The following is a 15,755-nucleotide window of genomic DNA, read 5'->3' on the forward strand; positions in this document are numbered from 1 at the left end:
ATGTGTCCGAAGAGATGGCTGTGACTGTTCACATCACTTTTTCTTTTCTTCAGAATGAACTGCATCCCTCATCTTTAAAAATACATCAGTGGTCCCAGAACAGAATTAAGCTTGATTTGTTCTACGTTGTAGGACTGTGTCGCTTGCTGACAACACGACACGTGAAAATCAGTTCTTGTCAGAGAGCGACACAGTCATGCAATGGAATTAAGCTTAACAAGTGAAGAGTTAGGTTCAAAAATGATATATCCATGATTCCTAAAAATATAATGCCTATTAGCACAAACTTTAAATCAACTTGATGCTTTTTCAAAGGACGGAATCACGTCACTTTTACAAACAAAATCATCTATGTATCAGCAATATTAAATGGACTTGGGATGTGTCCATCACTTACACCCCAAGTTCAAGTGAGGGGGGGGGGGGGCATGTGGATATAGAACATTTTGAAATGGAACTCTTCAACTAATTCATCAAATGCGTTTCTCTCCAGGAATACACTACTAGACCTTACACTAAGATTTAGCTATGAAATGTAGAGAGCATGTATGTTGAACAGAAAAATAATAATAATAATAATTAAAGACATGTATATGGTCAAACCTAATTATTGTTACCACAGGACTCTCAATGCGCCAAGCATGTTATGAATTGCACTACTAAGATGGTATTAATTTCAACACTGAGATAAATTTAACAATAGCTGTAAAATATTTCTAGATGAAATTGTCTTTAGGTCAGTCAGTTATAAATATAGAGATGTTTATTAAATGTTAAGTGGAGAGAGTGGTCTGGGAATAACAGCGTCATATATGAGCAATCAATTAAACTTTTAGCTAAAAGCATAAACGATAACTCTTATTCAACTGCATTTATCTGAGAAAAAAGTAGTTATTGGGTTTGCACCCACTGCAGAAGAAAACACGACTGTTTGGCTACATGCACTGGGCAGATGAACCTACACAGTAAAATACTCAGGGCCTTATTTTGATTGTCTCAAGTACCAGATCTTATGACCTAACTTGAGACCTGGAAGTGTGGCAACAAAATATGGCCCTCTGTGTTAATTTATCCATATACACTCAGACTCAAATTAACAGATTTCACTGTGTAGTATCAGTGGTGACTCATCTAAGTTGGCCATGTGTCTACTGACTACAAACAACGCTGTTCTGCTATGCCAAATTCAACCGGTCAAGCACACAAACACAGGAGTATCTCCACATGCAGACACTGGTGATGTACTAACTGGTGGATCAGGAAGAAGTGTGGTGCTAACTGGAGGAACAAGAGGATCTGTGGTGCATTCACATGTAATTTTTCCTTTTGGTTCGATTTGTGTTATTGATGTTTTGGCCTGTAATGCAAGCTGCTTTGTTAACGGCCAGGTAAAGGCCAGGTTTAACAGCTTCCATTAACATGAGGCAGCAAGCCCCTATGTAGAAAGAAGGGCCCAGTGTTGTAGAGCAAGTAGTTTGTCATACACATGAAAGACTGTAGGCTACCTGCATGTTTCCCAGTGCACATCTTTCCCTGCTCTTCTTACAGTGATCCATCTTTATAGGGTGTGAATATTGCGGCATTAGATTCACATGACTAAAACACTGATGTAACAGATAGAATGATAGCTTTACTCAACAACAAAGCCACTCTTTTCTTATTTTTTGAGATTTCAATTCCTCTTCGGTCTTGGAAAACTGTCTACTCTTGTGAGAGGGGAATGATTAAATAGCAGAAGATATTGTAAAGACTAGGCAAACATCAATGTCGAGTGTAACACTAGCTCGTAGTTTCTTTTCTCTGCAGTAAGGGGATGTTTGTAACATTGGTCAATGTTTTGTTCTTTTTGTTGTTTTCTTTTTTATATTTATCATTTCGTATGTATACTTTTTTTAAGAAAAAGATAATAAAATGGAAAATTAACTTGTGCTGGTTGTTATTAAGTTATGCACTGAGTTGTCCTGTGGTTATGGACTCAAAACAATGGCATTCGAGAATATTTCTATACAAAATAAGAAAATGGGGAAAACATTTTTTATGGTATTAATACTATTAATACTACAGGTACTTGCCATCCTTTCCTATTGTACAAGAAAAGCCAAGCCCAGTGGTTTAGTGTTATGACATCCTACTATATGGAAATAAACTGTCCTCAGTCCATTTCCCCAGACAGTAACTATCATTTTTCAATTTTTCTGAACCACTTTTGGACACTGTCCATCTTCTCCTCAGTTGGTTGACCAATCTATCTGAAATTACTCATTGGGAATTGAATATTGACAGATGCAGAGACTGTAAAAGTTGAGTTTTCACTTTTCCCATGGGCTATGGGATCTGTAGTCGTGGTTCGAGGTCCCATCACCTGGACAGACAGACGTGCTGTGGTTTTATTAGTTGTTGGTTCATTGTGAGACATCACAACCAGTGGCAGGTTCCGGGTTTTACTCCTGTGCGCTACTCTCCCTCTGCCAACCTGGGGAGAGCCCCGAACTGAGCTCATGCTTCCTTCATTGCAAGAGGAGTGAGAAGGTCGCTTCTTATCACCAGGCAGGGGGGAGTAACTCCTGGTAGGACATAGCATGTGGAAGGAACACGTTATTCCAACCAGTTGCCCCAGTGGTCATCTGTTGCCAGTTCAGCTTTTCCGTACGGTTTCACAATTTGCTGTCCTTAACACGTGGAAGGGCAACACCTTAAGATAGGTAAGTTAAGTAGGCTATAGGACGAAAACTCTATATATCTCTTTTTTTTTTTTTTTTTTTTTACCAAAAGCACCCAAATAAGCAGGCCAGCTAAAATAACTCCATTTAAACCTTTACTGGGAAATCTTTTGTATGGCTAACTTCTCTGGAGTCTACAGTACAGGTACAACAGGTGCCCCCTGCTGGTCAGCCCAAACAATACACTTCAAATATCAAATAATGATGCTTTATGTTTACATTTTAGCAAGGAAAACTGGCAGGAAAAGACTCGCTCTCTACACAAACGTTTTAAAGAAGACCCCTTAGACTGAGATTAAGAAAATTGTATTTATCTTATTTTAACATGCTTATAAAGTGCTCTGTGCTCAAAGTGAGGGGTGCAAAAAAGTATAAAATATTTCGGTCCTAGGACCTTTGTCAGTGCTACACTGTATGAGTAGATCATCAAGTCAGGTGCTGAGGATCAGGGTCATCAAGGCCACTATACTCATACTCAAGGACATCATCACCATGGCAATGGTGGGGACCACTGCACTTGCAGTCAACGCTGAACAAAGAAGGGCCAACAGTTACCCTATACATTTTAGTAAGCCAATAATAATAACCAGTAAGACGCTTCAGGGCGACAAGTGACCGCGCCCTAAAGGGCGAAGTTGCGCCATGTCTTGGCCATCTGGCCAAAGGGATTTGGTTCCCCTGGCATCACAGGGATCTCGATATAAGGCAATAAAAGGGATTTGTTTCCCATGACATCACAGTGATGTCAAAGCGTGATGTCAGAGCGTGGGAGTCAATCAACAAAAAAGACAAGCGTTACCCAGACAGACAGACACACAGACTGTCCCTCTTATGCCCATATATGGAGATCCCTGTGATGCCAGGGGAACAAATCCCTTTTATGCCCATATATGGATGGACACATGGAGATGCCTGGGATGACAGGGGAACCAAATCCCTTTTATGTCCAGATATGGAAATCCTTGAAGTCCACATCACTGTGACATCACTGTGACTCTGTCCCTTTTATGCCCATTATATCGACATCCCTAATGTCCACATCACTGTGACATCACTGTGATTCTGTGCTAGCCTGGCGGGCCATCCCTGATACTGCGTTCAGTCATTCCGGAAGGAAGGAACAAGTGAGTTATTGCACATTATGTGTCAGGGGAACCACAGTGTCAGGCATTACCCGTCCATCTATGGACAAGCTGTGACCTATGGTCACAATAAAAATCACACCTAGTGTGAAGTAATCAGTGTTATTCAAAGCTTGGCCAATGTGACCCTGGGCATACAACAAACTGTGGGTGCTTTGTGCAAAGATGTAGGGCTACTAGGCTAGATGACCCTTCATTCTCTTGTCTTTCACAGTTAATTGGTAGTGGAGTGGTCAAGTGGAAAGGCTGCTCAAATTTCTGGTTGTGGGTAGAGCTTGACAGGTAAGAGGGAACAATGAGCTAGTTACATTTCCATGACACCAAAGTACAAGGCTTCTACAGATTATGGACAGATGACTACCCACTCTGACATTTGGATAAAGTGGATTGCTGGTCACATTGCTGGTCAAGTACATATAGTACTTAAAGTACCAAAGTTTCTACAAAGTAATTAGTAACTAAAGTTTTCAAATAAATGTAGTGGAGTAAAAGTACAAGTATTGGAAACTGGAAATACTCAGGCAAGGCCTACTTTACACCACTGGATAAAAAAAGCATAGGGGCTTGTTTCCATTGTGGTCCTGATTGATGCTTGCAAAGAAGAAGAATTAAAAACGTGTGGTCAAGTGGTCGTTATGATCTGAAAAGTTCAGTCAAACGACATTTCAGTGAGCCCTTCTTTCTTGTCCAAACTAAGTCGTCAAACTACATCATGTGAACTACAAACCCCATGAAAAGCCATGCTGTAAAACCCGCCCAGGTCGTAACGATTCATACTTTCAGGCCAATCGCTATTCACATTTTCATGATGACATAGAACGGGAACCAGTGAGAATTGGCCTTGGGTTCATGCTTTGGTTTCTATGAGGTTTCCAGGAAGTGAACGCCCCACCATTCTAACCACCTCCCACATGTGAGAGAGAGAGCGGAGCCCCCATGGAAGAGAGCGGAACCGCTAGGAAAGGCAACGTCATTTTTCCGACCACCGATTCATCGAGCTCGGCAGAGTAAAAAGCCGGAGAGCGATTTGAAGGCAGGTAGGTTGTCAAGAAAAGTTACAACGTTAAAAAAACTCAACAGATGTAGTATACGCTAGACAGATGGGGAGGGTTTTATAGCGTTCCATCGGGCGACAACACTGTCGGGGCAAACAAAGTAGGTCGTTGTCAACTTGTTGTTAGATAATGAACAGGGTGGACACTAGGGCCTGGAGAGCACTCAGCTAGGCCTGGGTTGTATTCCGCGCACTTTACTGCCCTGGCCATCCAGGACAGAGTCTTTCCTTTACGGTCGCTCCACTCCAGCAGCCAGCCGCTGGCTTCAGGTGCCTTCCTTCACGGACACCGCGCCGTTAGTTTGGACAGGTAGATCGCTCTTTATGACAGCCTAGCTTGGACTATAAGGACATTGGAGTCTATTGTTTTTGCTGTCGACCCGGCTTCTGTTGTTGACCGACCACTAACCACCACACACTCATCTCTTCTCCACCACTTTCCAGGTGCTGAAGCGATTGCAGCAGAAAGATGGCGGACGACCCCACCGCGGCGGACAGGAACGTGGAGATATGGAAAATCAAGAAGCTGATCAAGAGTTTGGAGGCCGCCCGGGGGTACGTGTGGATTCACTGGGCTCTGGTGGTGTTCCGTGGCGGGGCTGCTGAGCTTTGCCGTGTCGTCGACGGCCTTTGGAAGATGGCGAGTGTAGTGTGGCTGAATTTGGGAGTGGTAGCTTAGCTTAGCTAAGATAGAGACTACATCCCATGGATCCGGGGGACGGAAGGACTGTCGGTCGCGCTGGTTGGTTGTTGTTCGCGACCGTTGTGTGACGTTGAGGCCAGGCTTTAATGCCTATATGTGTAAATGTATTGACTTGTGGCTTAAATTATTAACTAGTCATAAACGAAAGAAGCACATAGACCTACAGACTAATATCTATTTTTAGTAAATAGTGGTGATGTTTTAATGCAAATGTTTATTGTAGCACTTTGAGATATGTTCTAATGTAAAGTGCATTCTAAGAATGCATGTATTTTTAGAATAATATCTACCTCTTCAAGGATCCAATAGACAGTAGTACCTTGTTTAAACATTGTGATTTCCTCGTCCATTGTTTGCTTGTCACAACTCACAACATTGATCTTACTAAATGTTGGCTGTGATGTCTCCCTTGACAACCATTAATCCAATTGTAGTGCGATCATCGTCCGAGCTATGGGATTTAGAATCTACCCTTAGCTAACTGCACTGACTTGTCCATTAGCCGTGGCTAGCTAGCTAGCTTCTGTCGCATTGGACAGACACAAGTTGAATCTTTGCTTGGTTATGTTAATGTTTAAGGAATGACAATCCAGAGAATGTTGCCTCATGTAAGCACAATGCTACCCATTATCCAGGCTAATGGAAACGTTGAAACGTCATCCTTGTAAAAATCCCAGGCCGCTGTGTGTTTCTTTGAACAAGAAAGCACGTTGATAATATGGAGGGCCGGCTAACAGTATGTTTCCATATGGTCTAATGTCACAACGTGACCATGATGGAAGTTTGATGTTAGCAATTCGTCACAATGCCGTAACATTACTTTAGAATTCCCAGAAGAGCATGCTTCTGTTTTTATTTTACTAGACTCAATCAAGTTTCTTAATTGAACGTTTTGTTAGCCACATTCTGGTCAAGTGGAAATAATTTCGACATAGACATAGCTGATTGTCATAATGGAGCATGTGGCCTCCAGTCGTCCCCGGGAGTTAAATGTGAAATGTCTGTTAGCTTCAGTGGCTAATAACGGCTTGCTCTGCGACAGCTTGCCGTCTTGTATTGCGCAGAATTTGCTGTCCTGTGCTGTCTGCCATGTTAGGATTGCCCATTTGCCCTACATTCAACCAGCCGCCTCTACCTGTGTGTGCCGCGTCAGCTGTATGGTTTGCCTTTGACAGGTAGTGAATACAGACACAATGTGGAGTAGTGGAACTTTGGTGCAGTCCTTGGTGTCAAGGGCACATTGTATATATTCCTAACTTTAATCCCACCTTTCTCTCACCTCTCAGTTAGAGATGTGGTAATGTTTTTCAGAGGATGAACTCTGTTGTCTATGGGATAAAAAAAAACGATCAGATCAGAGTTCACTACGGAATGAGGAAACTCTGAACTGAAGTGTCAGCTTTCAATCAGTGGTGCCAAAGAGTTAGAACTTTTTTGTTGTGGCTGAAGGTGATTATGACTGTCATGTTGACACAGATAATGGATACTTTCTGTAGTAGTGTTGTAGTGTTATCCTAGCCATAAATAACACCATCCGTAAGAGGACTTCTTTTACTCTTACAGGGATCGCAATGGACCGCTGGTGAGCCTGTTTGATTCCCTTACTGCTCCAAACATGTACACATCCAAAATATACACCGAACAAACTCGGTGTGTCAGTCCATATTTTTCAATAAAGAAGTGTTTTCAAGTCTAGGAATCTTAGTGCATTTCCTCGTTTCCCCAAATGAGCGCTACTGCACAACAGCGGGAAACCAGTAAATGCATTGAGATTCTGAGACAAGCCTGAGTAAAACACTTCTTTATTGAAAAATATGAACTGACACATCCCGAGGCAAGGAGGTTCTGAATAGATAGAGAACACTTGTGGCAAGGCGGTGAGCATCATATATTTTGGATTTGTACATGTTTGGAGCAGTAAGGGAATCAAACGGGCTCACCAGCGGTCCATTGTGGCTCGTAAGCCTAAAAACTTCCTCTTACGGTTGGTGTTATTTATGGCTAGTGTTATCCCGTAATTCACAGCTTAATGGATATTGCTGTCCATGTGTGTAAAGATGCACAAGCATAAATGTGTGTATTTGCGTCTGTGTGCACACATAGCTGCATACATAAAGCATATACATTTTGGTGTGTTTGCCTGTGTAAGGCAGTGTTTGAACCTAGGTAATATATGATCAAAGTTTATGTGCCTAGAATCTGTACTGTCCATCTGACCACCATGTCTCTCTTTTTCTTTAGTAATGGCACCAGTATGATCTCATTGATCATCCCCCCTAAGGACCAGATATCCAGAGTGGCCAAAATGTTGGCCGATGAGTTTGGCACCGCCTCCAACATCAAGAGTAGAGTCAACAGACTCTCTGTGCTTGGAGCCATCACCTCTGTACAGCAGAGGCTAAAACTCTACAACAAAGGTAAACAAGGATTTATACCACAACGCACAATGCACCGCGTTGTGAGCTTGTAGATTTGCTTAGTTTTTGGCTGTGATACGACCGTATAAATGAAACCTCAAGGAATCCGTTTGCAACTGTGATGTTATTGTTGGTGGCTGTTGGTTTTCAAACAAGAAGTAAACAAACTTGACAAGCAGGGAACCAACCTAACCTTTTGCCTAATTAAAATAAATTTGAGAGAAGAGAAGTCCACACACTATATCAGCTGAGATGAACTTTGAGGACAATGTTTAGTGGTCTTCTGTCGGGTCTCACCTGATGAATGTCAGTGAAAGTGCTCTCCGCAATTTAAGGGAAGGACACAAGTGCCGCTCAGTAGCACAAACTGGATGTGGCGCGCTGCTGCGCCTAGAAAAAGACGGCGTATCGGAGAGGCGGCAGACCCGTGCCTGTGCATGTCTGACCGTCGCTGCCGTTGTGGGTTACTTCATTGATAATAATGGGGTCGTATGTTTTGACACGCCGTGTCCGGTGTGTTTCCCTTAATACATTTCCATATTCAGATTACTGGTCTAGGTTATTATGGTAAATATGTAGCTAAAGCCAAACAGTTTTTAACGTCTAAAAATGGTTGAACATCAAGAAACCATTGGTTGGATACTATTTTTATTTTCGTAGCATGGCTAATTGTGACCATGAACAGAGTGGGCATGCAAACTGTGACACTGGAAAACATGCAATTGAACTAATTTGGCCTTATTGGGGAAATCTTTTTAACTGAGCATGTGCTATATATTTTTCATCTTATTTGGCTAATAACCTGTTGCCTGTCTAATATGGCCTCTTCAACTTCTCCCCTGGTAGTCCCACCTAATGGTTTGGTGGTGTATTGTGGCACAATTGTCACAGAGGAAGGCAAAGAGAAGAAAGTCAACATCGACTTTGAACCATTCAAACCAATCAACACCTCCCTATACCTCTGTGACAACAAGTTCCACACCGAGGTGAGATTCTTTGCCTGCCTGTGATACGTGTGTGCATGTGAGTTTGAGTGTATGAGATGGTGCGTGTCTGTCTCTCCAATTTCGTGTTTTTTGCCTCTTTCTCACATTCTCACAATCCTCTTGCCTCTTCTCCTTTCCTCTTTACCTTCCCAAAAGGCATTGACAGCCCTGCTCTCCGATGACAGCAAGTTTGGATTTATTGTGATTGATGGCAGTGGGGCCCTTTTTGGAACACTACAGGGCAACACCAGAGAGGTGCTGCACAAATTCACCGTTGACTTGCCCAAGAAGCACGGTAACACACTTTTTTTCCACTTGACTCTACAACCTTTTTCCATGGCAACATAGATGGGCACACTTTTTCTTTCTTTCATGACATGGTGGTCCATTTTTCAGTGTTCATTTTGCTGTTAATTCATACACTGGGGTTGTGGGTACTTACTTTTTGTGTTTCCATCTTTTTCTCCATCTCAGGCAGAGGAGGGCAGTCAGCTCTGCGTTTTGCCCGTTTGAGGATGGAAAAGAGACACAACTATGTGAGGAAGGTGGCTGAGACAGCAGTCCAACTCTTTGTGTCAAATGACAAAGTAAACGTAGCCGGTATGGTCTTGGCTGGTTCTGCCGACTTCAAGACTGAACTCAGCCAGTCTGACATGTTTGACCCGGTATGTGTGTTTGAACGCTGTGGCATTTGTTTGTATGCATGTCCTCAGAGTAGACTATCTGATCATAGACTATCACTCAATATCAGTGTTTGTGAATGTAAACAACTCCCCAGACAGAAATCGACCCCCGTCTTCCATAGTTTTGTACTAAGAAAAGTGATATACATGGTCCTAATTTACTGGTATGAAACTAATTGCTTTAAGTAAGGATGCTGGAAAAACTGTCTTTAGTTTGAACCTTACTAAAGAGAATGCACTCACATAATGAGTGAAACATGGGATGGTATGTCATAATGATACATAAATCTGTACCCTTCACCTTCTTGTTTATACCCCTAATGTCTGGTCAAACAGATTTTGTAGCAATTATAGAAAATATTAGGCCTTTGTTGTCAAATGTTAAAGCATGTTCTAATCATGTGTACTTTAAATTACAACCATTTTCCAAACACTGTATTTTCTTTTTACATTTTGGAAGAAATTGCTAATTTGACATTGAGGTGCCCACTCTTGCCTAGCATATAGTTTATTGTAATAGTGACATAAGATGTTTGGTTTTGAAAATGAGGCTCCATTGCACTTTACAGTGTAGTTCTTGGTTCAATGCCAAGATGGCAAGCAAAGATAAACATGAGACACATTTTCATGCTGTTGTGTTGACAGTAATTAAATATCACTGTGATATCAAGTCCTAGTGTGAAACTCGTTTTGGTAAGCCCCTCCACTACTTCCAGACGTTTCTGCATTGGGCTCTGTTCTTGAGATGTCCATTGCTTATGACCATTTAGCATTGGTCCATAATATAATTAGTTGCCTCTAACATCATTAACTTTAATCTGCTTTGTAGTTGGCATAGATATCTTTATATTCATGGGTCACTGAAGTTTGTTTAAATTCTAAACTTATGTGGAAATAGAAGCACAAACCTTCTAGATTTGGTGTTGGGTGATTTGATGATCAGTAGGGTATAACAGCAATGGCAGAACAAATGTGGGGATGATTAATTGGCATAACACATAAATTGGTTTAAAAAAAAGTTATTCTAAATACATCTTTTTAAGATAGGGAAAAGCATTTGCTATTCCTTGTTTCTCTTTTGACGGCTTCCTTGAATTCACGTCGACAGCCTGTTCAGTAGACACTTACACTAAAATTGGTTCCCTATGAGGAAGTTGAACAATTCTTTTATTTGTGTGTTTGTGAGTGCAGAGGTTACAGGCAAAGGTGCTGAAGCTGGTGGATATATCCTACGGCGGAGAAAATGGTTTCAACCAGGCGATCGAGCTCTCTGCAGAAGTCCTCTCCAATGTCAAGTTCATCCAGGAAAAGAAGCTCATAGGTGGGTGTTTCATGTCTACATATAAGGAAAATGTTTTTGTAAAGACATATCTTTGCATTTGTTGTGATGGTAATTTTTCAAAGTGTATGCAATAAAGGGGTGCTGGAAAAATAATCTTTTTCACACTTTTGGAACATATCTGTGGACAAAAAAATGTAAAGACCCAAAAGGCCAATCTTAATTACCTGTCAAATGAAAATGCACCTGGTGATGACATAAGTGGGTTTCCATAAAGCCTCTTAATGCGCATTAAGGCGCTTGCGCTTAAATCTTTTTATGGAAACACTTCAAAATTCGAATAAACTTTCATTATCCGCAAAAAACATTTATGCGCTTGGAGGAGGTGGATTTTGAGGCTTTATCGAAAAAACGTAATGTGCATTAGTGCAATGGAAACACGAAGAGAATAAGTTTTGAATTAAAATGCATTGAACTTGCATGATATCGATTTGGCTGAAGGGAGCTACCAACTTGTTAGCGTCGTGTTCACTACTACTGTACCTTGCATCTGATGTTTATTTTACGGCTCTGTTGTGTGCAAGCCTTGTCCGTCACAACATCCAAGTAAATCCTGGCTAACCCTTCGTCATCACATGTGTTGCGTGCCAAAAGTGGCCGATCTACAAGCTTGCAGCAGCTCGCATCCACAACGCTGCAGGATGAGTGTGCAGCGAGTCACAGCAGTGCTCACGTCTCGGATTTGGTCTGAAAAAATCAGCCCCATCCCAGCTCTGTGCACTGTATTTACAGCGGGTCGGTCAGACGGACCCAGGCAGGATCTCCCAAGAATCGCATTTCATCAGTTTAATGAAAACAGGCTAAATTCGCTTTGTCTTAAAGCGCATTTCTGATAATTCGCTTCCTATATTCGAATACTATTGAATCCTATAAATATATCGGGCTAATGCCTTCCCATAGCCCAAGGGGATGGGACCTTCTGGTTGGTTTCAGACTGAAATGCCCCCAAAAAATGACAGAATAGGCCATTTCACCAGGTCTTTAAACCTTTTTGCTCATTTGTATGCAATAAAGGTGCTATTAATGGAAGTAATTATATCATAACTAATCTGGCGAATTGCCCCTACTCTCGACAATACAACCGGTCACGGCAGATGGCTGCCCACCTAGAGCCAGGTTCTGATTGAGGTTTCTTCCTGTTATAGGGGAGTTTTTACTTGCCGCCATCACCAAGTACTTGCTCAATGAAGAATTGTTGGGTCCTTGTAAAGTATGGCCATGAACTGCTGTACTGTATGTAGTGCCATAAGATAACTTCTGTTGTGCATTTGGTGCTATATAAATGAAATGAAATTGGCCTCTCTGCAGGGCGGTACTTTGATGAGATCAGCCAGGACACGGGGAAGTACTGTTTTGGGGTAGAGGACACTCTGAAAGCCTTGGAAATGGGAGCAGTGGAGATCCTCATCGTCTACGAGAACTTAGATACTATGCGATACATTCTTCGTGTGCATGGCGCTGAAAGCAACGGACTTGAGAATGGTACGGACAGACACACATACATTGACGTAATCCTTTGTTGTTGTCTGTTATTGCCAAGAATGAGAGCCATGCAAAATGTTTAAATTTTTTTTTTGTTTTTGTCTGCAGATGAGAAAACCTTGTATTTAACGCCAGAGCAGGAGAAGGACAAGTCCCACTTTACAGACAAGGAGGTAGGCACAACATATACGAGCACACACAGTCATATACTATGTGTGTATGTACTGTGTGTGTTTTATTTCTATTCTTTTTGTGGTCATTTGGTACTATTGACTTTCATTCATTTCACTCGTGTTTCCAGACGGGGCAGGAGCATGAGCTGATTGAGAGCATGCCTCTACTGGAATGGTTCGCTAACAACTACAAGAAGTTTGGAGCCACGCTGGAGATAGTTACAGACAAGAGTCAGGAGGGGTCTCAGTTTGTCAAGGGCTTTGGAGGCATTGGGGGTGAGCGCTCCCATGATATTGGTTATATGCTATAAGCCATGGCCACAGTTTATGCGAGTCAGAGATAGTGGTTAGTAAGCTGCATGGTTGACCCCTTGAGTTAGAGGGGTCACATTTATTTGAATCCAATGTCCTGACACTTAAATTGTTTGCCAGTCCATCTAATGTGTAGGATTTTCATGATACTGCATATAAAATAATTGAAAAATTATAGGGTGGCTAATAATTTTGAATAATGTACAGTATTTACATTCAAGCTGGCACTCTGTACTTAATAAAAAATACCCCAGTACCTGTTAGTTAGCGTTAGTATTATGTATTCTATTTCTATTCCCTGTTTAAACTCCCTCTCATATCTTGTGCAGATTAATCTGGTCCAGTAAATCTTTTTTGAATGATGCTATGATTTTACAATTTATAACGAGCTAGCCAAGCACATTGTCTGTCTTTTTAATCTATGATGTCTTTTGATCCTCAGGTATTTTACGGTACAGGGTGGATTTCCAGGGCATGGAGTACCAAGGAGAGGACGATGAGTTCTTTGATCTGGATGACTACTAGGTAGTCTGGGACTGATACTGGGAGCAAAAAAGAAAAAGGAATGAATGAAGAAATGAGGAAAGAAAAATGCCACCTCTCTTTTGCAGCACGTGAGAGGAGGAGACGAATTAACTGACACACTTTCCGACACCAGTTGTACACACAAACATGCAAACATACAAACACACCCATAAAAAAAACTCACACAAGCTGAAGAGGAGTGAGATTTTCTTTCAATCCAGAGAGGGAGAAAGCCCTTAATGAATAAATCCCTGACTTGTAGAGTGATGGTTCCTTCCCCTAGTTGGATTGAACTCAACTCGTTTTTGTTTCTTTCTTTCTTTCTTTTTTCTTTCTCCCTGCCATTTTGAACACAACAGCAAGTTCCCAGAGCCCCTGCTGACCCCCACAGCCCGGACCGAAGAACTTTGGACTCACTCCTCACATATAGAAAATATATTTTCCTTTCTACCTTTGCCCTCCCTTCTATGCTTTCTCTCCTTTTTCTTTTCTTTTTTTTTTTTTTTTTTTTTTGCGCATTTCATTTTTTTACTGGTAACTGCTGCTGTTGTATTTTATGAGAGTGGGGGATTTTTTTTTACCTGGGTTTCTGTAGAGACAGGGGGACAAAGTATTAAATTTGAACTGCTGAAAACCATTGCTACCTCCTTATCAGCTGTGGTCTCAATCCTGTGGAGTGTCTGTTTCCTCCCCAAAGGGACTGACCGTTCCCTGTTCCCCTTCAACACATGAATGTGATGGTCCTGTTTGCCCATTAACTAAAACATAACTGGTTGTAGGGGAACCAAACTGTCACATTTAATCATACAAATTAAAGGAATAGTTCCCCCAAATATGAAAATTCTGTCTTTCTACTTGCCATTTTACGCCAGTTGAAACACGGGGTGACATTTGTCTACATACCGTAAGTGGATTGCAAATGATCATAAATGTAGTATTAATGTGCAACATAATAGCCTTCTGAAGTAAAAAAGATTGCTCTGTGGAAAAGACGTATTATTTACACTCGTGCTCGTTTTACACAAGGCAAAATCGTCTACATTACAGTTGCAACAAATGTTGGTCTAAATATAGATATTTTCCAATCAGTGTGTGGGAATTTGACTTCTGATTTGATTTATGCTGCACGAGCTGTATTGAGTGATTATATGATAACTTTTACTCGACTTGAGAAGGCAAGGCTGCTACAAATTTTTGCTTGCAACCTTCGTTATGTGGACAAGGAAACCACCTGTTTGAGCTGGCATAATGCCAGAATTTTCTGTTTGGGTCCAACTATTTCTTTAAAACTTTATATTGTCATTCTACATGAAAGCCAGGGTAATATAAAACCTTAAAAATGTCAAATCTAAAGAGTGCCAATTCAGACTGTAGTTGACCAGTATATATTGAATCTTGCATTTCTAATTCCATGCCAAATTGTTTTGCTGATAGAAATGGATCTAGGCATCTCAATTGTCAGTACCCTCAGTGGGTCAGCACTTATTTGTCAGGACATGGTCATGACTCGGATTGGTTCAAAGAAGTAAAAACCTGTATATTTAATATACAGGACAATTGGATGAGTTTAATTGAATTCAAGCCAATAAATGTAAAGCAGCGTCATTAACACTTACATTCAAGTTCATAAGGAGAAAGGCTTAAAATCTGAGCAAAGGAGTGGAGTAATTGTAATGCTGTGCCTTATGCCTGACAGGAGTTAAATTTCTGTTTAAGGACATCTTAATTTTAGATGCATTATTACAAGCAATTAAGGTCAAATGGTTTGTATAGCATGTAATTGGTTGAGAATGGACTGTAACCCAAACCATTCTAACTAAAATATTAGTCACTGCTGAAAAGTTTGGTCATATATATGAACATAAATCATTCATGTGTATGATTTTATTTTTTATTGTTAACTAGCATCTATTTCATTTTATTGTTTACTTCATATCACATATTAAACGCAACATCCTGCAGCATCACGGCAAAGCTATGCGGATGATTGATCATGCCTTGGTGTATTCCTCCTCAGGATAGCAACAGCATCCTCATCCGTTTGCCCTTTTGTTTGTGGGAGTCACCGGGGAAAGCCTTGGTGGCATGGTAAGCCAATCAATAAAAGGCAACGCAATTAAACCAGCCCCCTTTGACAAAATCCGTCCAATCGGCACTCACTCCATTATGTCGGCGTCACCATCCCCCCCACCCACTCCTTTGACACGGCTCCTCCAAGC

General features: G+C 41.3%; 1 protein-coding gene across 1 annotated transcript; it reads left to right on the forward strand.

Annotated features, from left to right (window-relative positions):
- Window positions 1–5,139: 5,139 nt before the first annotated feature.
- Window positions 5,140–15,501, forward strand: LOC308301584 (eukaryotic peptide chain release factor subunit 1). Its single transcript, XM_080745619.1, has 11 exons — window positions 5,140–5,226; window positions 5,361–5,471; window positions 7,861–8,036; window positions 8,883–9,022; window positions 9,179–9,317; window positions 9,497–9,687; window positions 10,897–11,026; window positions 12,353–12,526; window positions 12,635–12,699; window positions 12,828–12,975; window positions 13,454–15,501. The coding sequence occupies exons 2-11, from the start codon at window positions 5,386–5,388 to the stop codon at window positions 13,534–13,536; spliced, it is 1,332 nt and encodes a 443-aa protein (XP_080601745.1). The 5' UTR covers window positions 5,140–5,226; window positions 5,361–5,385; the 3' UTR covers window positions 13,537–15,501.
- Window positions 15,502–15,755: the final 254 nt, after the last annotated feature.

Source organism: Nannobrachium achirus, assembly GCF_963921795.1.
Source record: "Nannobrachium achirus genome assembly, chromosome: 17".
NCBI lineage: Eukaryota > Metazoa > Chordata > Actinopteri > Myctophiformes > Myctophidae > Nannobrachium > Nannobrachium achirus.